The 25,575-nt window shown below is 36.4% G+C and overlaps 1 protein-coding gene across 17 annotated transcripts in view; it reads left to right on the forward strand.

Moving 5' to 3' along the window:
• Positions 1–23,810, forward strand: part of PUM2 (pumilio RNA binding family member 2) — a 116,249-nt gene extending 92,439 nt beyond the window's left edge. For 10 of the 17 annotated variants that reach the window (XM_061433217.1, XM_061433216.1, XM_061433225.1 and 7 more), the window contains 8 exons: positions 12,618–12,885; positions 13,727–13,856; positions 15,014–15,148; positions 17,539–17,676; positions 18,307–18,432; positions 18,674–18,795; positions 19,467–19,659; positions 20,826–23,810. In XM_061433217.1, coding sequence (XP_061289201.1) covers positions 12,618–12,885; positions 13,727–13,856; positions 15,014–15,148; positions 17,539–17,676; positions 18,307–18,432; positions 18,674–18,795; positions 19,467–19,659; positions 20,826–20,957 — 1,244 coding nt within the window. In that variant the 3' untranslated portion in view covers positions 20,958–23,810. The remainder of the gene's footprint in view (positions 1–12,617; positions 12,886–13,726; positions 13,857–15,013; positions 15,149–17,538; positions 17,677–18,306; positions 18,433–18,673; positions 18,796–19,466; positions 19,660–20,825) is intronic. The other 7 variants (XM_061433222.1, XM_061433221.1, XM_061433228.1 and 4 more) reach the window with 1 other exon arrangement.
• Positions 23,811–25,575: the final 1,765 nt, after the last annotated feature.

A 25,575-nucleotide genomic window follows, 5' to 3' on the forward strand; every position in this document is an offset into this window, starting at 1 on the left:
TTGAAGAAAGCAAATAAGAGACCATGTCATGTTTGTGGTTTGAAAGACTCAGTATTGTAAAGATAGCAACTGTCTTATAATTGATATACAGATTTAGCACACTCAGAGTTTTTCAGCTTTTTAAAGAAACTGACAAGGTGATTTATTTCATGTAGATAGAAAAATAGAGCCAAGATTAATCAAGACAGTCTTCAAGAACAAATTTAAAATTTAATAAATATGCTGGATATCAAACTTATTAAAACTACAGTAACTAAAATTGTGGTATTGGCACAAGGGTAGAGAAAATAGATTGGTGAAATCAAGGACCCAGAAATAGACCTGCTTGTTTGGTTACCTGATTTGTGGCCATGGTGCCATTCTAGTGTGTTTGGGAAGGATAGTCTTTTCAGTTAAGTTGAACTGGAGCACTTTAGTATCCAGACAGGGAGAGATTAACTTTGACTTCTCTTTCATACTACACACACAAATAAAACTTCATTCTCAAAGCGCTCAAATAACTTGCTTGTAGTTGTCAAGGAATCTTCCCTGGTGGCTCAGATTGTAGGCTCTGCCTGCAATGTGGGGGACCTGGGTTCAGTCCCTCGGTCGGGAAGATCTCCTGGAGAAGGAAATGGCAACCCACTCCAGTATTCTTGCCTGGAAAATCCCATGGACGGAGGAACCTGGTTAGGCTACAGTCCATGGGGTCGCAAAGAGTAGTTGTCAAGTTAGTAAGGAACAAAAATTTTGAGCCCAGGTCTATCTGGTTTATTCCAAGATATGACACTGCTCCTTGAAGAATGCTTTTATTTCTGTCTACTACTTCTCTGACTAAATAAAGGATCTTTTCCTATTCCCTGAGTTTAGAATGTTTGTAAACTTCTTATAAAATTGTGGTAAAATATAACTTAGCCTATTATGAGTTGGTGGTGAAAGTGACTTTGAATGTCAGTATATTGGCATTTTTTACTTGCTTGCAATTGACTTTTAATCTCAATTAAATACTTTTTACTTCAAGGATCTCTTAATATATTTTATTACTGATTTTTAAATTTAAACTGATCAGATGCTATTTTAATTAATAGAATAGTAATAAGTTTATTATACTGAAACTAATACCTATTTTATGTTTCTCTTTTATGTGTAGTTTTGTTGTTTTTGTTTTGTTTCTGGCCTCCATTTAAGAATTTTGAGGTCTGATCAAAATTTTTACCTAATTTATTTTACTTAATTCACTTAATAAACTTATTCAACCAGTGTCAAATACCTACATGGCATACTGTACTTGACTTTAGAGACACTGGTGAAGAAAACATTCTACCCACCATCATCAAATTTGACTTTTTTTGTGGTAAATACAGACAAGTAAACCAGTGATTGCAGTATAATGATTATAATGCTGTTGACTTACTTATTTTATTTAACGTAGTGATCCTCTCCCTTAGAATTATTATCTTTCCTTTATGGGTTTTTTTGTACCAAGTTAACCACAGACTAGATTATATTAGAGTTGTTTGGGATTTTATTTGCTCTCCAATAAATTAGAAATAAGAAAGTTAAGACCATGCTCCACAGCTTTGAAGAGTACAGTTGACCCTTGAAAAACACAGGTTTGAGCTGCTCAGGTCCGCTTATACATGGATTGTTTCTGTTCAAATCCTAAAAGATGATGTTGTGAAAGTGCTGCACTCAGTATGCCAGCAAATTTGGAAAACTCAGCAGTAGCCACAGGACTGGAAAAGGTCAGTTTCCATTCCAGTCCCCAAAAAAGGCAATGCCAAAGAATGCTCAAACTACCACACAATTGCACTCATCTCACACACTAGCAAAGTAATGCTCAGAATTCTCCAAGCCAGGCTTCAGCAGTACATGAACCGTGAACTTCCAGATGTTCAAGCTGGATTTAGAAAAAGCAGAGGAACCAGAGATCAAATTGTCAACATCCATTGTATCATCAAAAAAGCGAGACAGTTCCAGAAAAAATATACTTCTCCTTTATTGACTGCACCAAAGCCTTTGACTGTGTGGATCACAATAAACTGTGGAAAATTCTTCAAGAGATGGGAAAACCAGACCACCTTACCTGCCTCCAGAGAAATGTTTATGCAGTTCAAGAAGCAACAGTTAGAACCAGACATGGAATAACAGACTAGTTCCAAATTGGGAAAGGCTGTATACTGTCACCCCGTTTATTTAACTTATATGCAGAGTACATCATGCGAAATGCTGACCAGGATGAAGCACAAGCTGGAATCAAGACTGCGTGGAGAAATATCAGTATCCTCAGATATGCAGATGATACCGCCCTTAGGGCAGAAAGTGAAGAGGAACTGAAGAGCTTCTTGATAAAAGTGAAAGAGGAGAGTGAAAAAGCTGGCTTAAAACTCAGCATTCAGAAAACTAAGATCATGGCATCTGGCCCCATTACTTCATACAAATAAATAGATAGGGAAAAAGTTGAAGCAGTGGCAGAGTTTATTTTCTTGTGCTCCAAAATCACTGCAGATGGTGACTGCAGCCATGAAATTAAAGGGCTTTTGCTCCTTGGAAGAAAAGCTATGACAAACCTAGACAGTGTACTTAAAAAGCAGAGTCATCACTTGGCTGACAAAGGTTTGTTGTCAAAGCTATAGTTTTTCTTGCATGTACAGATGCAAGAGTTGGACTGTAAATAAGGTTGACCACCAAAGAGATTCCTTTGAGGTGTGGTGCTGCAAAAGACTCTTTGAGAGTCCCTTGGACAGCCAGGAAGTCAAACCAGTCAATCCTAAAGGAAATCAGAATATTCAATGGAATATTCATTGGAAGGACTGAAGCTGAAGCTCCAATACTTCAGCCACCTGATGCGGAGAGCCAGCTTATTGGAAAAGACCCTGATGCTGCGAAAGATTGAGGGCAAGAGGAGAAACAGGTGACGGAGGATGAGATGGTTGGATGGCATCACTGACTCAATGGACATGAGTTTGAGCCAACTCAGGGAGATAGTGAAGAACAGGGTAGCCTAGCATGCTACAGTCCATGGAGTCCCAAAGAGTCAGACACAACTTAGCGACCACCAAACAGCAAAAAATATACTTGTGTACATGTGTCTGTCAGCTCTTTATGTTACTGTTAAGGCTTCTGGTCAACAGCAGTCTGACTATTAGTAATTAAGTTTGAGGAAAGTCAGAATTTATACATATGTTTATGGTGGGGTCAATGCTTCCAGCCTCTGTGTTGGTCAAGGGTCAGCTGTATCCTGATCTCAACAAAATGAGTAATTTAATTTGAGTGGCTTTGTTTCTTTCTGTTTTATAGATAAATTTATTTGAATACTAGCTACTTTCTTGTTTAAAAAATTATTTTAACATCCTACATTTCTACATTAAAGCATTATTTGACTGTACTGTATTGTCTGAGGAGTGTTTCAAGATCATACTCTGTAGAATACTGCACTTGGAAAAGCTTTATGACGGTTGTGAATTCTTATTTTTGCATGTGTGTGTTTTGTTGGGATAGGGGTAGGTTTTTAGAGTGTCCTCATGTTCAGTAATCACAGAGATAATTTAGTTTTTACTAAAGATGTAAGACTCAGGCGGTCTTGAAATCATACAGGGCTTTTTGATGTAATAATGGATATTGGCAAGTTGAGTAGAGATAGGAATGAGAAATAACACTAGTATGAACTGCATAGTTTAAAACAGGCTGTTTAAATGCTCTTTGATGAGTGAAGATAGATTATTATCTTCTGTGAAGATGGTCTCCCTCTTTGTATTTTTAAAAAGTTTGAAGCACTAGATGCTAAAAGGTACTTAGTTGCTATTAGAAAAAAATTACAGGTAGTAGAAATGGAAGCAGCAGATACTTATTTTGGTTTATAGCTGTTCCTTATATTGTTTGTATACTTATTGTCATAAAATGTATACATTTAAGGTAGTACACTTAACAGTTACGCTTTTTTCCTTTTATGTTAGGTAGTCTGTTAGGATGATGTGGAAGATTATACTTTCAACTAGAATTATGTTGGTTTTAAACTCATTGAAGCCTTGATTTTTTTTCCCCAGTAAAAATTCTCTTTATATGGCAAATATTTAGTTAAATTTTCATAGTTAAAAAATTTGCATGGTTTATTTCCCCATGTAACCTCAAACATATCCCAGATTTATGAACGGTATATGGCATTAAACATTCTTCATGAGGCAGAATATTACTGAAAGCTTTAAGTGAATTATTCAGATACAATAGTTTATTTATGTTTGTAGCAGAATATAATATTTATATGTAAGTATAAAAATTATAATAGTTTCTAGCAGAATATAACTGAAAGCTTTAAGTGAATTATTCAAATGTAGTTTTAAAAAACTCAGTCTAATTATTAGCTGTGCATCCTTGAATAAGGATTTAGCTTCTCTAAGCCTATTGTTTCATAAGTAAAATGGACACAATATGTTTGTCTTGGAGAGTTGTTAGGATAACATATATTTTTGTTCTGAGGCTGCAAATTACTGCAACTAAGTTGCTTAAAGCAGCTGCACTTTGCTGGAGCAGCCGTGAAGAGATACCCCACGTCCAAGGTAAGAGAAACTCCAGCAAGATGGTAGGTGTTGTGAAAGGCATCAGAGGGCAGACAGACTGAAACCATAATCACAGAAAACTAGTCAATCTAATCACACGGACCACAGCCTTGTCTAACTCAATGAAACTAAGCCATGCTGTGTGGGGCCATCCAAGACAGGCAGGTCATGGTGGAGAGGTCTAACAGAATGTGGTCCACTGGAGAAGGGAATGGCAAACCACTTCAGTATTCTTGCCTTGAGAACCCCATGAACAGTATGAAAGGCAAAATGATAGAATACTGAAAGGGGATCTCCCCAGGTTGGTAGGTACCCAATATGCTACAGGAGATCAGTGGAGAAATAACTCCAGAAAGAGTGAAGGGATGGAGCCAAAGCAAAATCAATACCCAGTTGTGCATGGGACTGGTGATAGAAGCAAGGGCCGATGCTGTAAAGAGCAGTATCGCATAGGAACCTGAAATGTCAGGTCCATGAATCAAGGCAAATTGGAAATGGTCAAACAGGAGATGGCAAGAGTGAGTTTTGACATTCTAGGAATCAGCGAACTAAAATGGACTGGAATGAGTGAATTAAACTCAGATGACCACTTTATCTACTACTGTGGGCAGGAATCCCTTAGAAGAAATGGAGTAGCCATCGTGGTCAACAAAAGAGTCCGAAATGCAGTACTTGAATTCAATCTCAAAAATGACAGAATGATCTCTGTTCGTTTGTTTCCAAGGCAAACCATTCAGTATCACAGTAATCCAAGTCTGTGCCCCAACCAGTAATGCTGAAGAAGCTGAAGTTGAATGGTTCTTTGAAGACCTACAAGACCTTTTAGAATTAACACCCAAAAAAGATGTCCTTTTCATTATAGGGCACTGGAATGCAAAAGTAAGAAGTCAAGAAACACCTGGGTAACAGGCAAATTTGGCCTTGGAATACGGAATGAAGCAGGGCAAAGGCTAATAGAGTTTTGCCAAGAGAACGCACTGGTCATAGCAAACACCCTCTTCCAACAACACAAGAGAAGACTACACATGGACATCACCAGATGGTAGACACCAAAATCAGACTGATTATATTCTTTGCAGCCAAAGATGGAGAAGCTCTATACAGTCAGCAAAAAACAAGACCAGGAGCTGACTGTAGCTCAGATCATGAACTCCTTATTGCCAAATTCAGACTTAAATTGAAGAAAGTAGGGAAAACCACTAGACCATTCAGGTATGACCTAAATCAAATCCCTTATGATTATACAGTGGAAGTGAGAAATAGATTTAAAGGACTAGATCTGATAGAGTGCCTGATGAACTATAGACAGAGGTTCATGACATTGTACAGGAGACAGGGATTGAGACCATCCGCATGGAAAAGAAATGCAAAAAAGCAAAATGGCTGTCTGGGGAGGCCTTACAAATAGCTGTGAAAAGAAGAGAAGCGAAAAGCAAAGGAGAAAAGAAAAGATATTCCCATTTGAATGTAGAACTCCAAAGAATAGCAAGGAGAGATAAGAAAGCCTTCCTCAGCGATCAATGCAAAGACATAGAGGAAAACAACAGAATGGGAAAGACTAGAGATCTCTTCAAGAAAATCAGATACCAAGGGGACATTTCATGCAAAGATGGGCTCGATAAAGGACAGAAATGGTATGGACCTAACAGAAGCAGAAGATATTAAGAAGAGGTGGCAAGGATACAGAGAAAAAGTGTACAAAAAAGATCTTCACAACCAAGATAATCACAATAGTGTGATCACTCATCTAGAGCCAGAGATCCTGGAATGTGAAGTCAAGTGGGCCTTAGAAAGCATCACTACGAACAAAGCTAGTGGAGGTGATGGCATTCCAGTGGAGCTATTTCAAATCCTGAAAGACGATGCTGTGAAAATGCTGCACTCAGTATGCCAGCAAATTTGGAAAACTCAGCAGTGGCCACAGGATTGGAAAAGGTCAGCTTTCATTCCAATCCCAAAAGAAAGGCAATGCCAAAAAATGCTCAAACTACAACCCAGTCACACTCATCTCACACACTAGTAAAGTAGTGCTCAAAGTTCTCCAAGCCAGGCTTCAGCAATATGTGAACCGTGAACTTCCAGATGTTCAAGCTGGTTTTATAAAAGGCAGAGGAACCAGAGATCAAATTGTCAACATCCGCTGGATCATGGAAAAAGCAAGAGAGTTCAAGAAAAAACATGTATTTCTGCTTTTTTGACTATGCCAAAGCCTTTGACTGTGTGAATCACAATAAACTGTGGGAAATTCTGAAAGAGATGGGAATACCAGACCACCTGATCTGCCTCTTGAGAAATTTATATGCAGGTCAGAAGCAACAGTTAGAACTGGACATGGAACAACAGACCAACTAGTTCCAAATAGGAAAACGAACTCGTCAAGGCTGTATATTGTCACCCTGCTGATTTAACTTATATGCATTGTACATCATGAGAAACGCTGGGCTGGAAGAAGCACAAGCTGGAATCAAGATTACCGGGAGAAATATCAATAACCTCAGATATGCAGATGACACCACCCTTATGGCAGAAAGTGAAGAGGCACTAAAAAGCCTCTTGATAAAAGTGAAAGAGGAGAGTGCAAAAGTTGGCTTAAAGCTCAGCATTCAGAAAACTTAGATCATGGCATCTGGTCACATCACTTCATGGGAAATAGATGGGGAAACAGTGGAAACAGTGTCACACTTTATTTGGGGGGCTCCAAAATCACTGCAGATGGTGATTGTAGCCATGAAATTAAAAGACGGTTGCTCCTTGGAAGGAAAGTTATGACCAACCTGCTGCTGCTGCTGCTAAGTCGCTTCAGTCGTGTCTGACTCTGTGCGACCCCAGAGATGGCAGCCCACCAGGCTCCCCCTTCCCTGGGACTCTCCAGGCAAGGACACTGGAGTGGGTTGCCATTTCCCTCTCCAGTGCATGAAAGTGAAAAGTGAAAGTGAAGTCGCTCAGTCGTGTCCGACTCTTAGCCACCCCATGGACTGCAGCCTACCGGGCTCCTCCGTCCATGGGATTTTCCAGGCAAAAGTTACTGGAGTGGAGTGCCATTGCCTTCTCCAATGACCAACCTAGATAGCATATTAAAAAGCAGAGGCATTACGTTGCCAACAAGGTCTGTCTAGTCAAGGCTATGGTTTTTCCAGTGGTTATGTATGGATGTGAGAGTTGGACTGTGAAGAAAGCTGAGTGCCTAAGAATTGATGCTTTTGAACTGTGGTGTTGGAGAAGACTCTCGAGAGTCCCTTGGACTTCAAGGAGATCCAACCAGTCCATTCTGAAGGAGATCAGCCTTGGAATTTCTTTGGAAGGAATGATGCTAAAGCTGAAACTCTAGTACTTTGGCCACCTCATGCAAAGAGTTGACTCATTGGAAAAGACCCTGATGCTGGGAGCGATTGGGGCAGGAGGAGAAGGGGACGACAGAGGATGAGATGACTGGATGGCATCACCGCCTCGATGGACGTGAGTCTGAGTGAACTCCAGGAGTTGGTGATGGACAGGGAGGCCTGGCCTGCTGCGATTCATGGGGTTGCAAAGACTCGGACACAACTGAGCAACTTAAATGAACGAACTGAACTGAAGCTGCTTAAAACAAAAGGACAAACTCTGGCAAATACAGTTCAATATGATACAGTGTTTTATGTAGAGTCTACTTTCTCAGTGTCCAGTTAAGAATGCTCAACAAGAGTTTACTACCTCTCTAAAAGAGTTACTGTGTACAGGACAATAATAACTCTATATTAATGTGCAGATCCAGTTTGAATGGGGCTCACAGATAGCTGCCTTTTTATTTTTCAACAAAATAATACTCCATGTCATGCATCCTTAGGATCTAGTGTGTAATATCAACTCTGAATATGAAATCATTAAATGGGCTTTCTAAAGTAGGTGAAAAAGCTGATTATATTGAACATAGAAAACCTGTTTAAGATAGTATACCAGAACACAGGATAAAGGTCTAACTGATGTGTATTATTAGAAGTGTGTAGCCAATATCCTGAAGTGATTTATGTGCATATTGAGAAGCTCTGCTCTAAAGTGTTTTTCCTGCTGAAGTCTAGTAAAGTACTAAGTGCATCGGCTATGGGTTAGAAGTAATTAAAAGTAATACCTTAAAGTGAAATAGACATCCTCATTTTAGACTTTTTCCAGCTATGTATTCTTTATTGTTTACGTATTCCAACTAACTAGTCATCTCTCATTATCATCTTATCCTTCTTGAGCTTTCCAGAGCCTTACCTTCTGAAACAGACTCTGCCTAGTAAGCCTGTATGTAGTTGTACCCTTTTAAACTCCTCGATTCTAGTTGGATTAGCTTTTTTTTTTTTTTTCCCCAAAATTAATAGTTGACAGCCTGAATCCAAAATGAAACCTTAATTTATCTTGATTCTAATCCATTAGCCTCCAAACTTCTATCAGAGTAATCTTGAAGTAAACCTTTTTTCTTTTTTGAAATAAAAACTATCTACTGGGAAAGATTGGAGAATCTATGCTTTTTAAAAAACAGAAAAAAATAATAGGTTCAGGAGCTGCCTTCTCAGATCCTAGGGAGGTGGAAAATGAGATTTATTTTCTTGTGGTTTCAGTTGTTGTATATTTCTCTCCTCTGTATTTTTGTCAGTATCTTAAGATCTTTTTGATGTCTGATATTTAATAGGGAAGGATTTTAAAACAATGGACTTCTCAAGGAAATTAATGAAAACTTATATTACTTCTGCTAGTATAGTTATTAGGTGTTTGCCTTCATTCAGTTGTCATGAATGAGCTTGATAGATACCTGTGTAAATAGCATATAAGGGGCAGCATACAGCTGTGTGATAACCTCTGACCTAAGAGTCCTGGCTGACTAGCTACATGTCACATCACTTTTGGACCATAGTGACTTTATCTGTGAAACTAATAGCACAGCTCTCTGTGTCCCATATGTTTTATTAAGCTAGTGATTAAGGAGTCATAAATGTTAGGGGTGAGATCAGTGATAAATTGTAGGGAGTATTTGGTGGAGAACACATCTGCTTTTAGATGACCAGTAGCAATAGTATGGTGGGCTTTCCCAAATGGTTCAGTGGTAAAGAATCCACCTACACAGCAGGAGACTTGAGTTCAGTCCCTAGGTCGGGAAGATCCCCTGGAGAAGGAAATGGCAACCCATTCCAGTATGCTTGCCTGGGATTTCCATGCCTGGAAATCCCATGGACAGAGGAGCCTGGCAGGCTACAGTCCATCATGTTGCAAAAGAATTGGACATGACTTAGTAACCAAACAGGAGCAGCAGCAGGGGTATGAATATAAATGACCAGTTTGTTTGCTTTTTTAATAATTTTGAAATGATTTCAGACTTAAAGTCATTAACAATTTTTAAAAAATCTAGTTTATCCCAGGTTTTCCAAATATTAAGTGAATTTGCTTTATTGTTCTTTCCCTTTACTCTATCCCCCTCTGCATTACGGGTCCCTTCTCACCCATTTTTTCCCCTGATATTTTGGAAAGGAAGTTGCAGACACAGTGTCCCTTACTCATAAACATATCAGGGTATGTATGTGTGTCCTGAAAACTTAATCTTGAACTGTTTCTCAGCCTTTTATGATCTCGACATTTTTTTAAAGATATAGGCCAATTTTGTAAAATGTCCCTAAATTTCATATTATGTTTTCGATGATATGCTTTCAGTGTTTAACTCTCCCCTGCCCCATCTTTATTTTTACTTTTATTTATTTATTTTTTTGGTTGCGTGGCTTATGGGATCTTAGTTCCCTGATCAGGGATTGAACCCTGGCCCTTGGCAGTGAAAGTGTGGAATCCTAACCACTGGATCAGCAGGGAATTCCCTAAAAGGAACCACATTTTAAATGTTTAAACATATATTTTAAATTGAGTTTAAATGCTTATATTTAATTACTTTGTAAGGAAACAAAGGCAGCTTGACCCTTTGTGAAATTAATTTTTCAACTTTATATATGAAAATGCTAGTTATAATTAGTCTTCTAGAACTGAAATTCCAAGATTTTTAAATCTCAAAGCAGTTTGGCATTATTGGACATTTTATGTTGTCGAAGAGTACATCAGGAGTTTGATGTATTAGGAACTGGTAGAATATAATCAAGAAATATCTAGACACGGGAGGAATTTGTGTTGGATATTGATAGGGCTACTTGGAAGGTACTAAATAAAATTATCATTTTCTGGGATAAGTGTGTATGAGTAAGAAGGAGAGAATTGAACATTAGGGTACTGTTAGGAAATGCATGTGAAAAATAGGTCTGGAATACAGGTTTGAAAAGTAAGCTGAAGAATGTAGAGCAGGTACTCTAGCAGGATGCTGTAGGATTTTAGTATAAAATGACATCATCACAGTAGTCCTTGAATGGGAAGACATAATCATTGTTTATAAAAACAAATTGGAATGATAAGCAGAGTACCCCTTCTCTATGAAAAGGTTAAAGAATTGTTAGACTCAAATGGGCTAAGGATCAGTTATTGCTGTGAACAACTGATAGTTCTATAAACAGATTAAAATAGGAAACTAGAAGGATTAATAATAGTGAAAAGATCGTGACAGTATTAACACTGAATTTTTACTTTTTAGAGTTTTTATATATGAGCACAAATTTATGGTAGAACTGGAATGAACCTGAGAATTTGATGTTAATGACTTTGGTGTATAAAATTACACACTTCTAAGGTATTATAGAACTAGACCATAGGCAGTTGATACTACATTAAATATTTACAAATATGTGTGTACTCACCATGCGTCAGATGCTGTTTTAGGCATGAGGTATCTAGCATGTAGGTGAATATAGCCCTGTGGCACTTGACATTGGAAATGGGGCTGAGGATTCAAATACGTAATGAATGTGTATAATATCCTGGATGATGGGAAATTTAATGAAGAAAAATAAAACTAGAATAGTGGGAACTGAAAGTTAAAGAGGAATTTTCTAACCCAGTTCACTCTCCAGGATTATAACTCTTTTACTGCTCCTTATCCCTGTAAATCTTTTTGGCCTTCAATGCCTTTCTATAACTTTGCACTGACAGTGTGTCCTTGGCACCATCTGTACTCTGGCCTGGATTGTACATACAACACTACTCTAAATTGAAGTAAATCGCAGTAGTATAAAGCTGACAGTGAATTTTGTTTATCTGTACTACTAAGTATGCATTTTCCAATTTTCTATACATTTTTCTTTTTTAAAAGGACACTGTCAAGTACTTTTAAGTGTTTATTTGTCATAAGAACAGTTATCTGCTTCTATTTATTTTTGTTTTTATCAACTGCCCTTTAGTATTCTTTGGAATGGGATATAAGTTAAAGAGGTTTTTTATTCATTTGTTTTAAATGACCGACGTTAAAACTATAGAAATAATAAATATGTTTACTGCTCCTGTTTTTCGTCTGTAAAACAATAGTGTTTTATGGAGAGTGTTTAAGTTAAAAATTTTAATAATTAGCTTGTGATTTAGTTTTATTATGTTGTGGGTTTTTGAAGTTTGAAGTTTAATTAGGTTAACTGAGAAATCATTTTTCATTACATACAAGTGTATATGACTTAATGAATTTTTATATATTCCAAAAAAGTAGATTTAGTTGTTGGTATTCCATTAACATTGTGGATACATTTCAATCAGCCTTTATTTTTAGTGACTTGAAATCTGAGTTGGCTATAGCTATTTGTAACTTGTTTGTTAATATAACTGAAAATTTTGTTAGTGGTTTCAATATTCTGGTATTGATACTACTATGTATGACATTAGTTGTAATTATGTTTTAAATTAAGCTTCCAAAAACAAATATAGGTTTTGTGTATGATGTTAGATGTTTTTAAACTAAACTGCCAAGAACAAATACAGGGTTGGTTTTTTTTCTTTTTTTCATTTTTTCTAGTTTCTTTTTTCCCCCATATATTATAGTCACACACATTAAGTAAATGTGTGAGAGTTCCCCTTCAACTTTAATTTTATGTTATACCATATAGGAATTAGTAGGATGAATATTTCTTTATTGACTGCCTTTTTAGTTTAAGTGACTTATTTGAGGAATGAATTTGTAGAAAATATTTGCTGACCATAGTTGCTTTGTTGTAGGAGGACTGACAAATGGTAGTGGTCGATATATCTCTGCAGCACCTGGAGCAGAAGCAAAATACCGAAGTGCTTCAGGCACTTCCAGTCTATTTAGCTCCAGCAGCCAGCTCTTTCCTCCTTCTCGGCTTCGGTATAATAGGTCTGATATTATGCCTTCTGGCCGAAGTAGATTATTAGAAGATTTCAGAAACAACCGCTTCCCAAACCTTCAACTTAGAGACTTGATTGGACACATAGTTGAGTTTTCTCAAGACCAGCATGGTTCTAGGTAGGTGATTATGATTTATGGTACTTACCACTGCATTTTTGCTTTGAAAGAGCCAAGATTTTTCTTGACCAAGATTATTTAACCTGTATAAAAATTGGAATTGTTTAAAAAATAAATATCCAATATGGATTTTTCTCTCTTATGAGGATAAACTATAAAAATACAGATATTTATTTTTTATGGTTCTTCAGTTTTCTATAGTAATTAAATAGTAATGCTCTTTTGTTGAATTATTTTTATTATATTGACTGAATACATTTAATTTCTTTAAACTTCCTTTTGAAAATAGTGCTCTGAATTACATTTATGGACTTGTGTCCCTGATGTGTATACTTGTCTAAAAAAATGTTTAAAACAAAGTTAAATGCTTTGTGTTCCTTTACATTAAACAGTATTTGTGTGTACTATAATACTTGAAGTACATGCAAATTAGTGTTCTCAAGATAATACACAGAAAAGAAAATAGTATTCAAATTCTAACACATTTGCTAAGTTTGAGATATCTTAGTAATAATATAATTAATTATTAATAATGAGTAACCAGTAATATCTTTTTAGTTTTTTTATTGATTACAATACAGCCAGAACTAACTTACACATTAAACATCCATATGTCCAGATTTTTGCCAGTCTGACTAGAAGTTTTAAATTAAGGTGTTAACAAAGATATGCTTCATAACTTTTGTTCTTTTTATTTTAAATGTATAGGATGTATTATACTGTTTCTGGAAATGACTTTATGTGGATATATGTTGGGGTGTGTTATATTCAAATCAGACACGGATTTTGCAGGAGCTTATTATTAATATACTGTCATGACATTAAAATGTTTCCCACATAGATTCATACAGCAAAAGCTAGAGAGAGCTACTCCAGCTGAGCGACAGATGGTTTTTAATGAAATTCTACAAGCAGCCTATCAATTAATGACAGATGTTTTTGGCAACTATGTCATACAGAAATTTTTTGAGGTAAGCATGCATTCATGTTTGTTCATGCTCAATGCTTAGAAAAGCTCTGAAAGTTTATTCTTCATATAAATTTTATTTTCATATAAAAATATATACTTGGGAGAAAATATGTACAGATTCTATATCCAGAATGTATGAAACTCAACAACAAAAAGACAGCTCAGTTTAAAAAACGGACAAAGGACTTGAACAGACATTTCTCCTAGAAAGATACTCAAATGTGCACATGAAAAAAGTTCAACACCCTTAGTCATTAGGGAGACGCAAATCAAAACCATCGCTAGCTCCTTTTATATCTACTAGGATGGCTGTATTTTAAAATATAGAGAACAATAAATGTTGGTGAAGATGTAGAGAAATTAGAACTCTCATACATTGTCAATGGGAATGTAAAATGGTGCAGCCACTGTGGAAAACAGTTTGGCAGGTTCCTTAAAAAACAAAACATAAAATTATGATATAGCCTAGCAATTCCATTCTAGGTATATACCCAAAAGTATTGAAAACAAGCACTTCAGTGAACTAGTGTTCATTTCAGCATTATTTACGGTAGCCTGAACATGCAAACAGACAAAAATGCCCAACAGATGAATGTATAAACAAAATGTGGTATATATATATACACAGTAGAATATTGTTCAGCCATAAGAAGGAATGAAGCATTTCATACATGCTTACTCATGGATGAAACTAAGTGAAATAAGCCAGGTACAGAAGGACAAACATTATAAGGTTCCATTTATGTGAAATACCTAGAATAGACAAATTCATAGAGACATAAAGTTGACTAGGGCTTCCTATTCTACTAGTAGACTGGTAGGGGAAAGAGTGGGGTTATTGTTTAATGAGTATAGTGTTTGTGTTTGAGGTAATGGAAAAAATTTGGAATCAAATTGTGATGACTATTGCAAATGGTGAGAATATAGTCAATACCACTGAAGTCAAAATGTTGTATTTTATGGTTAAAATGTTATATTTCATGGTATATATTTATTTTTTAAGTGTATGGCCTTTACACTAAATGAGAAGTTTAATACCTAAATGCTTTCTCTGTACCTACTTGCCAAATGTAATATTTAAAAATAGATTCAGTAGACTGAAAACAGTGAGTTATTCAAGTTAACAAAGTAATAATAAAATCTTTTTTTTTCTATCAGTTTGGGAGTTTGGATCAAAAATTAGCCCTAGCTACTCGTATTCGAGGTCATGTTCTACCCTTAGCATTGCAGATGTATGGCTGCCGTGTTATTCAGAAAGCATTAGAGTCTATTTCGTCTGACCAGCAGGTAATTGTAAGTTAAGACAAAATTTTTGTATTCTTTAAAAAATTATATTTTATGTCTCTTTAATTTGAAAATATAAAGCATTGGGAGTAAGCTTTAGATGAACCAGTTCATGTTTGGATTTTTTTTTTTTTTTTGGTCCGCTCTGCATGGTTTGCAGGATTGTAGGTCCCCAGCAAGGGATCCACTCCAGTACTCTTGCCTGGAAAATCCCATGGACGGAGGAGCCTGGTAGGCTGCAGTCCATGGGGTCACTAAGAGTGGGACACAGCTGAACGACTTCACTTTCACTTTTCACTTTCACGCATTGGAGAAGGAAATGGCAACCCGCTCCAGTGTTCTTGCCTGGAGAATCCCAGGGACGGGGGAGCCTGGTGGGCTGCTGTCTATGGGGTTGTACAGAGTCAGACACGACTTAAGCGGCTTAGCAGCAGCAGCAAGGGATCAAACCGAAGCCCCCGGCAGTGAGAGTGCAGAGTCCTAACCTCTGGACTGCCAGAGAATTCCCTCCTGTTTGGATTCTTTAGTACAGTTGCTTTTGTAACTTAGTCCTCTTAAAACAACATTTGTGTAATATCTTAAGTTCAAGGATTCCTCTGTCAGAATACAACTGAGACTTTTTTGGGTGAGAGAAATTTTAAACATAAATACTGGAAATTCCCTGGTGGCTCAGTGTTTAGGACTCTGTGCTTCCACTGCAGGGGACAGGAGTTCAGTGCCGGGTAACTAAAAACTCACTTGCCATGCGGCATGTTAAAAGAAAAAAAAAAAGAATACCTTTACACTAGATGTACTCCATTTCTTCATAATCCTATTTCCTATTACACTGATTAGGTACACACACAGATTATTGTGCAGTTACTTATATTTTTTTCCCCAAGGGTTAAGATGTGTGTTAATGAAGTCTTAGAATTTTATGGGAAAAATAGTTAAAAGAAAATGCACTGTAAGTAAGTTTAACCTTATTTTTGAAGAGTGCAAGTGAAGTTGCTCAGTCATGTCCGACTCTTTGCAACCCCTGAACTGTAGCCCACCAGGCTTCTCCATCCATGGAATTTTATTCAAGGCAAGCTTGAGGATTATAACCTGGGAAGAGCATCTCAGAAAGCTCTGAAACTGTTTCCAAAATATCTTTATCAGTCTGAGAGTTAAGAGCAGAGAAGCTCTAAGTATCTATACAAACTACTGATCTTTCTCCATTATGACACAACTTCAGTGACTCTAAAGCTCGGGATTTCTTCAAGAGGAATGTTATTTTCTCACAGATATTCACTGCTGTGATTACATACGTATATATTATTGTTTTTAATTCTGGAATTTATTGTATGTGTGTAGCTTGAGAGTCAAAGTCAATCTCTTTCTAAACTTACTAATTAGCAATACCTTTTAAGAACTAATTGTTTTCTTCACTCACTGTATTTATGCCCGCATTGCAGGCAGACGCTTTACCGTCTAAGCTTATTAAGCAAATATAAATGGAAAAATGTCATCTTTGCCCATTAAATGAGCAAAGATCTAAAATCTCCTGAGAATCTGTCCCTGAAGAAGTTATAAAATGTTAAAGGAAAATATTGAATCAAGTTGTGGCTGGTCCTGTGCCCACCCATTCGTGTGCATGCACCACCACTGCCTCCCCACCCCCCTCCCCCAAATTGTGTAGCTTGAAGGGTCTTAGTTCCCCACTAGGGAGAGCCTGGGCCCCCAGCAGCAGAAGAGTCCTAAAAACTGGACCACCAGGAAATTCCCTGAATCAAGTTCTTTACTGTAAGATTATTAAAAAGAAGAATAAAAGTGCTCAATAATAATTTTTCATAATTGATGTATTACATGAAAATTACACGGCTCTTCAGGGCTCATTCAGCTCCTTACCGTTTTCTGTGTGCTTGATAATCTCAAATACCCATCAGTAATAACTACTTGGGGGAATTCCCTGGCAGTTAGTGGTTAGGACGCCACACTTCCCACTGCAGGGGGCACAGGTTTGTCCCTGGTTGAGGAACTAAGATCCTGAATGCTGCACAGCACAGCCAAAAAAATGATGATTACTGGGGGGAAGGGGTATGCTTAGTAGAGAAAAGTATAGAATTCTGATATCATTATATTAGTTGTCAGCTGAGAAAGATGAGTGGAAGATACAAACAGTGAAGACAGTTTAATAGCAAATTGAGTATCACTAGGTTACAGCAGCAGCAGCAGGTTATATTTTAGCAAATATCATTTACATTATAATCCAAAATATTTTAGTAATTCTCACCTTCAGTGGCTTCTGCTTATTAACACTTTCAGGAATTTTAAACTTTGATATATAAAAAATTGGAAGCAAATTTTTGAATATACTTTTGTTCCCATCTTCTTTTATGTTGTTTGGTAAGGTAATTTAAATGTCTTCTCTTTTGCAGAGTGAAATGGTAAAGGAGCTCGATGGTCATGTACTCAAATGTGTGAAAGATCAAAATGGAAACCATGTTGTACAAAAGTGTATTGAATGTGTTCAGCCACAGTCACTACAGTTCATCATTGATGCTTTCAAAGGACAAGTAAGATTGACTTTTGTCATCTACTTAGAATTTAACACATTTTTTTTATAAATCACAGGATAATACCTAGTACTTTCATACAAGGAAATAAATACTGAATGTGTGTTAATTTCTGCCTCTTTCATAGAGTGTGAGTCAATAGATAGCTTCATTTTTGCAGCTGAAAAATGTAGATGAGTTTAATTATATTACTCTAAGAAATAAAGATAACTGCTGTTAGCGTTGTAAGCCCAACAGTGTTTTCCAGACTTCCTGGGAGAGGGGGAAGGAGAGAAGAAGACTTAAGATTGTATAATAAAAGACAGAAAAATAAATATAAATTAGTAACTAATACATAATAATTAATAGTGTCTGATTACAGTGTGCACTACCACTACCCCACAATCCATTCTTTGTCATTATTACATGCCTTCCTTCTTCTGATTAGGTTCCTTTTGATCAAAATATCTGTTAGCTCCTAAACTGCGTACCCTGTTTCCTGGTCTTTGCCAACGTGGCAGTTGATGTATTAAATGTAAATTACCTGTTCTTGTATGTTAAATTAACTCAACATGTTATCAAAAACCTGTGTAAACCCGTCTTTCCAAAAATGTCACAGATTGGAAGTTTATTTCTTCTAATTGTTTTAAGGTATTTGTACTTTCAACTCATCCTTATGGCTGCAGAGTAATCCAGCGCATCCTGGAGCATTGCACTGCAGAGCAGACCTTACCTATCTTAGAAGAACTCCACCAACATACGGAGCAGTTGGTACAGGTATAAAATCCCTAAAATTTGAAACGTTTATATACTTCTGCAAATGGTTCTGATTTTTTAAAGGAAATATAATTTATTGTTAACACATTATAGAGTTAACACACAATGAAACAAAAGCCTTTTGTATTCTCTTGATTGTACTATTGGATTTTTAGAAAAATAATAAACATCTTTTTTAAGAATTACCGTTATTCCTAACGAATGACTTTAAGGAAATCAATTTTTAAATGTCTGCACTCAGGATCAGTATGGCAATTACGTTATTCAGCATGTACTGGAACATGGTCGACCTGAAGACAAGAGCAAAATTGTTTCTGAAATCCGAGGAAAGGTCTTAGCCTTGAGTCAACACAAATTTGCCAGGTATTGCATTATTTTCTCATTCCAAGGGAAAGGTCTTTTAACACTCTGGCTTTTTAAGCACAGAAATGCATATAGACTGTAACATTGGAATACAATCTCTCTAATTTTTTTTAGTAGAGGCAAAAGGTACATCTAGAGTGTTGCTTTTGTTCTCAAAGAATCTGCATGACAAATTGGTTTGCCCACATATATTCCATTTTTTAAATCTGTGTTTGGAAAATTATTTCTTCCCAAGATGTGTGGATAATTGCACATTTAATTTATTTAGTTCATGCTCATGAAAGCCTCAGACCTTATTAATGACCTAGTTTCACCCCCCATCCCCCCTCCTTGAATTATGGGTCTTTGATTTGTTTTTGTTTGGCCATACCACATGGCCCCCTACATTGGAAACTTGGGGTCTTAACCACTGGACTGCCAGGGAAGTCCCGATAGTTTAATTATTATTTAGTTATCATTTTAAGAGGCCTGCCATTAAACTTGGGGATGTCCCATATGGATTCTTCCATGATATTAATTTCTGTTTTAGAAGTAACTGGAGAATTAGAAGAGAATCCTATTTTGACTCTTCTGCCTGCCAGTGCACTGAACAAGTTCTTTCAAAAGCCAGAGAAAGTTTTCTGTTAAAAAATGACAAAATAATTTTCTGTTTATGTACTTTAATTTTTAAGCAATGTAGTAGAAAAGTGTGTTACTCATGCCTCCCGTGCTGAGAGAGCTTTACTGATTGACGAAGTTTGCTGCCAGAATGATGGTCCTCACAGTGCCTTATACACCATGATGAAGGACCAGTATGCCAATTATGTCGTTCAGAAGATGATTGATATGGCTGAACCTGCTCAGAGAAAGATAATCATGCACAAGGTAATACTATTTATAGCACTTAAAATAGATGATTCAATTTGTTTAGGCTACTCTTAACTTCCTTGGAATGTCTGAACTACAGAAAAAGTTTAAAATCAGTGGAAAAGCTTTGGCAGGTGTAGGTATACTGTACTCTTTTGTTAAGTTCTTAAGGTAATCAGCTCAATAAAATCACATTTATTTCTCATATTTACCTACCATTTACCTAATCAATTAAGCTGGTTTCTCTCTATCTTTTTCTACAGTCTAATGATTCTCAAAGAAATCATTACTTTCCACAGGAAAACTTACTGTTAAAAATGAACACTGGTGGTATTTTTGCCCTCTTGATTTTGTTTTTAAAATTTAATATTTCTGTTTAAGAATATATACCTGTAACAGTTTTTTCAGTGTTATTTTTAACTGCATTATTTATTTACCAATTTCATATTTAGGGCATTTCAATTACTTATTTTTTAGTAACTGTTCTTAGCAATGTTTTATACGTCTTTGCATAATTAAATGTTTTTGTAAGGTAAATTCCTAGATGTGGAAATTGGTGGTACAAAGTATGTGAACATGTTACATTTTTATAGATTTTGCCAAGTTGCTTTCCAAAAATTTTGTACAAGTTTGCATATCTGTCTGATGTTTACCTGTTTACATTATCTCATCAATGCCAGTTATTGCTTATAAAATCTTTTCCAGTCTGGATGGAAAGATAATGATATGATTCTTCTCATAGGTGTTTTTAAAACCACTAGGGAGATATTGAATATCTTAAACGTATTAGCTCTAACACATCTTGCTTGTTCTTGTCTTTGCTCCATTTTGTATTGAATTTTTGTCTAGTTGCTTAGAGTTACAGAATTCTGCCCTCATAAACTTTGTAAGAATATACTAGCTCATTAGTGATACTTCTCTGCTATGTTTGGAGTTTCTCTGTTATTTGCATGTGTAATAGTTTATGGGGATAGTGGCTTGTTTTGTTCATTAGACAATTTTGAGAGTAGAAGTTTGGAGAGACTGAGTGGAACAGAACTGCTTTTGCAAACAACTTTCTTTGGATTTGAATTTTTAAATTTCAGTTATTTCTTCCAAATCACCCAGATTTGGGGGCAGTTTTTTTTTTAGGAATCAGAAACTAAAATAACTTAGATTTCCTAAGCAGATTATTTATTTTTCAGATTCGACCTCACATTTCTACTTTACGCAAATATACATATGGGAAGCATATACTGGCCAAGTTGGAAAAATATTATTTGAAAAATAGCCCAGATCTAGGGCCTATTGGAGGACCACCAAATGGAATGCTGTAAAGGAAAAAAAGAAGATAATGTAACCATGTGAGAGGAACGTTTCTTTTGTGAATTATCAAAACACAACTCAACTATGAATCTTCAAATTTTTTTTAAAGCAAAACTATTTATTGACTTTATTCATCCATTTGTAAATTTTTTAAGGTTCTTGTGTATATTTGGGGGTGGGGGTGGTGAATAAATTATATTCAGCCCTGAGTGGAGACCTATCAGATTGAATTGTGGGCAAAGCACAGAATGCCTGTATATGATGTAACTGTATCAAAAAATGCTGTCACATATTTTGTAAATTTTTACCTTGTAAAGTCACAAAAATAGTTTTTAAAGGGAAAAGTACAGTATTCTTTTAATAAACTGGCTTGCAGTCTGGTAGGTCTACGGACCCCACAGCACAACAGGTTTATAGAGATGTATATAAAAATATAGTCCTTATTTTTTTTTTGTCCTTTGTGTGAAGCCTTTTATAACAGATTAACAATCAACTGCATAAATTAATTAGTATTTTAAAAAGAAAGTTAAGTTGTATTTTGGTAATTCACAAACTATCATGCAAATAAAAACTCAGTAAGATAAGAATTAAGTGATTTGAAAGGAAAAGAACTTAAGAGTATTTACAGTGGATATGGTTTTAATACAAATACTGCCCTAAAATGTCTCTGGCAATGTACAGAAGTATTGTATATACTTACATATGTAATTGTTATAAGAGGTAGAAAAAACAGAATCATGGTGACACTTCCATCCAGTTAAGTATGCTAAACGAAAAGTTAAGTTCCATTTTAACTTTTCAGTTTGGTTTGCGATGAGAAAAAGTGGAAATTTGTACATTGTTTTGCTTATAGAATTACAAGGACATGTTGAGAAATTGTTGAGCTTTATTTTGCTTTTTCATAGTAGATTCAGAAAGTAGGAACCTGATAGAGGTGAAAAGGGGCCACTGAAAAGTGAATTTGATAGCTCAACATTTAAGCATGATTACATATTCAGATAGCTTTTTTTGCTTCCTATAAATATATGCATTGTGTGTGTAGTAATAGATGTAAGTTTACACTTTGAAAGCAAATCTTGTTTCAATGTTTATTATAAAAGCCTTGCTAATTTGGTAGTGATGCTTTCTTTGGTTGTACAGGTGTATATTTGTAAACCTCAATGCTGTAAATGGAATTTGTTTTATCTCTTTGGGAAACATTTGCATTTTGGTGTACATTTATGTCCCTGCCCTCTGACCTGGCATATAGTGTTGTATAATGTAAATTGATTTCTCCAAATTGAGAGTGATTTTTTAAAATTTTTTATCTTTATATGGTTTCAGAAGTATGAACCAGCTTTCTTTTTATTATTGTGGAAAACATTTTGTTTTATAACATAGTTGTTGACTCTGTTAATATGGACATGCTAGGATTTGGGTCACTTTCAAGAAGTCAGGGTATTGTGCATAATAGAAAGTATTGGACTGAGATATTTGATGACCATGGAGGCCAATGCTTTTTCCATCTTATTAAATGTGATGTGACTTTTTTTCTTTGTACAGAAGAGTACTGTATTTTTGAATAGCCTACTCCCAAGTAATAGCAAATCTGTATGATAACATTTTTTCTCTGGACATAAGACATAACAGTAACATGATGTACATTTACAAGCGGCCTTATGTACATTTCCCAACAATCTTTTTAAGGCAAAATTGTGACCATATGTGTATAATTAAAATCGTTTTTAATCCTTTGCCTATGAAAATATTTTGGAAAAAACTTGCTTTGTATATTCAGTTTCTGAAAGATAAAGAAAGTGCTTTGTATTTTGTTGAAGTCAGTATTTTGTATAAAACTTTTATGTTGACCCACTTATGTTTAGTGCTAAAAACTAATGAACTATGCTATCTCTTTCAATTGAATATGTAAGGGATTTTTTTTATTGGAAGTCTGCAGAAGAATACCAGTCTTCTGAGCACAATAGTGAACATAAAGGTTTTTCACATAGCTGTTCATATCATGAACCTAAGAATAACAGCATGAAGTTTGGGGTGCCAGGCATAGTTTTTCATGTTTGATGTTGAGTTATTCTAGTTTTCTAACCCAACATTCCTTGTTGAGGCCATTAAATTTAACCACTTGTTCACTGTCCCTTCTCACAGTCACACTTGTTCATCAGCATGTCCCAGCCATAGTGACAGAGCTTTTTTCCCCTCCATACAGGGCTGCTCCCTGCCGCCCTTCCCGCTTTGTTTTGCCAGCCTCAGAATGTCTTGGCCCTGGGCTGAACTTTTGTTCCCAGTATCAGCTCATGGTTTCAGGATCAAAGTTGTCCTTGTTGGAGATTGGTGGTGACTTTCCTGGATTTGCACAGTTAAATTCCTGGTTTTCCTTTATCTTCTGTTCACACGGACAAATTATTTCTGCAGATTTAGCAAGTCCTAGAGAACAGCACATTGGGAAACTGGACCATTGTCTTGGATTCCTGATGTTCTTGTGTGTCTCATTAACAGCCCAGTCTTCCCAGTATTTTAGGGCTTATCATAGAAAAATATCTATTACTCTAGAAATTTTGGTCTGCCATTTTTGATGCCCACCTCTCTGATTCCACCTTTTAATAAATTGGCATGAGGTTTTGGTATAATCTGAAAATGACATTTTAGAATAAACTTAATTGGGCAGAACCACTTAGGCTTTACTCTTGGTTGTCTTTTGATATGAATTGTTTCTGGACCAGTTTGTCTAAGTCCTGGCTCTTATTGGTTCATATGAAATAATGTTATCTTCACTTCTTTGTATACTATGTATAAATTAGAAAATGAAAAATGTGTGAATAACATTGTATGAAATAAATCTGGTCTTGTGTTTTTCTCTACATAAAATACCCCACTGTACCTCAATTACAATTCCCATTGACCATTCAAGTTTACTCTGATTTAAGGAAAACGAAAATACCTTTATCACATGGATGCTAGTCTGGGGCCAGTGATTGCACTGATGGTATGAATCCTGTCTTAAAATATTCATAATTTCTGTCTAACTACATAGAGTCATTACACACTTCATATGATGAAACTTTAACCCTGTTTCTTTATTGATAAAATGATACTTCAAAGTTGTTTTTGAGGATTAAATTAAATCACATATCTTTACCCACAGGTGTTTTTTTCCTTTGCACATACATGCACTTTAGGAGACTATGTTGTCTGAAAGTACAGTCTAGGTTCAGGCCTGTATTTAAAGTTAACCTCACTTTTCACAAACCTTTTGAATTTGATTATGTTATCTCAGCCTTAGTACCTTCATTTTTAGTATGAAGTGAAAGTCACTCAGTCATGTCCAACTCTTTGTGAACCCATGGATAGTCCATGGAGTTCTCCAGGCCAGAATACTTGAGTGGGTAGCTTTTCCCTTCTCCAGGGGATCTTCCCAACCCAGGGATTGAACCCAGGTCTCCCACATTGCAGGCGGATTCTTTACCAGCTGAGCCACAAGGGAAGCCCTCATCCTTAGTATGTGAAAGTGAAGTCTCTGAGTCGTATCCGACTCTTTGCAACCCCGTGGACTATAGCCCACCAGGCTCCTCGGTCCATGGGATTCTCCAGGCAAGAATACTAGAGTGGGTTGCCATTTCCTTCTCCAGGGGATCTTCCCGACCCAGGGATCGAACCCAGGTCTCCCACATTGCAGGCAGATGCTTTAACCTCTGGGCCACAGGAAAGCCCTTAGTATGGGATGGAGCTATTTTTAAATTCTCAGTCGTTTTAAGAATTGATATGTATAAAGAGATCTAAAACCTAATTCTCAACCAGTGCTAATACTGTTTCCATTTTCCTGTCCCTTCTATAGGTGATTTTTTAAATCTATGTGGATTATTTGGTAGAATTCAAAATGGATATCTTCATAAAACTAAGTGGAAAAGGAATTTTTCTCATACACATTGTTTATCCTCCATTTTAGTTTTATCCTGATTTCTAAACGGTTAGCCCTTTGGGAATGTTTCACATACCTCATTATAGTGATGAAATTAAAGTTCCTACAAGGGAAATAAATGTCACATCCTCCCACCCTAGTTTATAAACATCACAAAAGTGTTTTCCTAAAGTGACCTGGGTAGTAGTCTGTTTGCCCTCGTAACAGTGGTTTCTCCAAAGTGGATGGGGGAAAGACGGAGAAAACCCTAAGGAGTAATCTTCACTGTCTACCTTACCCATCTGACTTCAAAGGACTGGATCAACATACGGGATTTGAATGTGCAGCCATTTGGTAAATTCATCTCTAGACAGAAGGAATAGAGCTCTCAGTAGAGGCTCCAGTGTGCCTCTGGAAGGTACTGCTGAGGGAAAGGAAGGGGTTGGGCCCTGAGGTGTGTGATCTGTGTGGTTTACCCTTTAGGCCTCTTAAGTTATCTGCCTGTAAGTGTGAAGAGTTGACTCATTGGAAAAGACTGATGCTGAGAGGGATTGGGGGCAGGAGGAGAAGGGGACGAGAGAGGATGAGATGTCTGGATGGTATCACTGACTCGATGGAGGGGTTTGAGTGAACTCCAGGAGTTGTTGATGGACAGGGAGGCCTGGCGTGCTGCAATTGATGGGGTTGCAAAGAGTTGGATGCGACTGAACTGAACTGAAGTAGAAGCAACATCCTGA

The sequence above is a fragment of the Bos javanicus genome, chromosome 11, assembly GCF_032452875.1.
Source record: "Bos javanicus breed banteng chromosome 11, ARS-OSU_banteng_1.0, whole genome shotgun sequence".
NCBI classification, from domain to species: domain Eukaryota; kingdom Metazoa; phylum Chordata; class Mammalia; order Artiodactyla; family Bovidae; genus Bos; species Bos javanicus.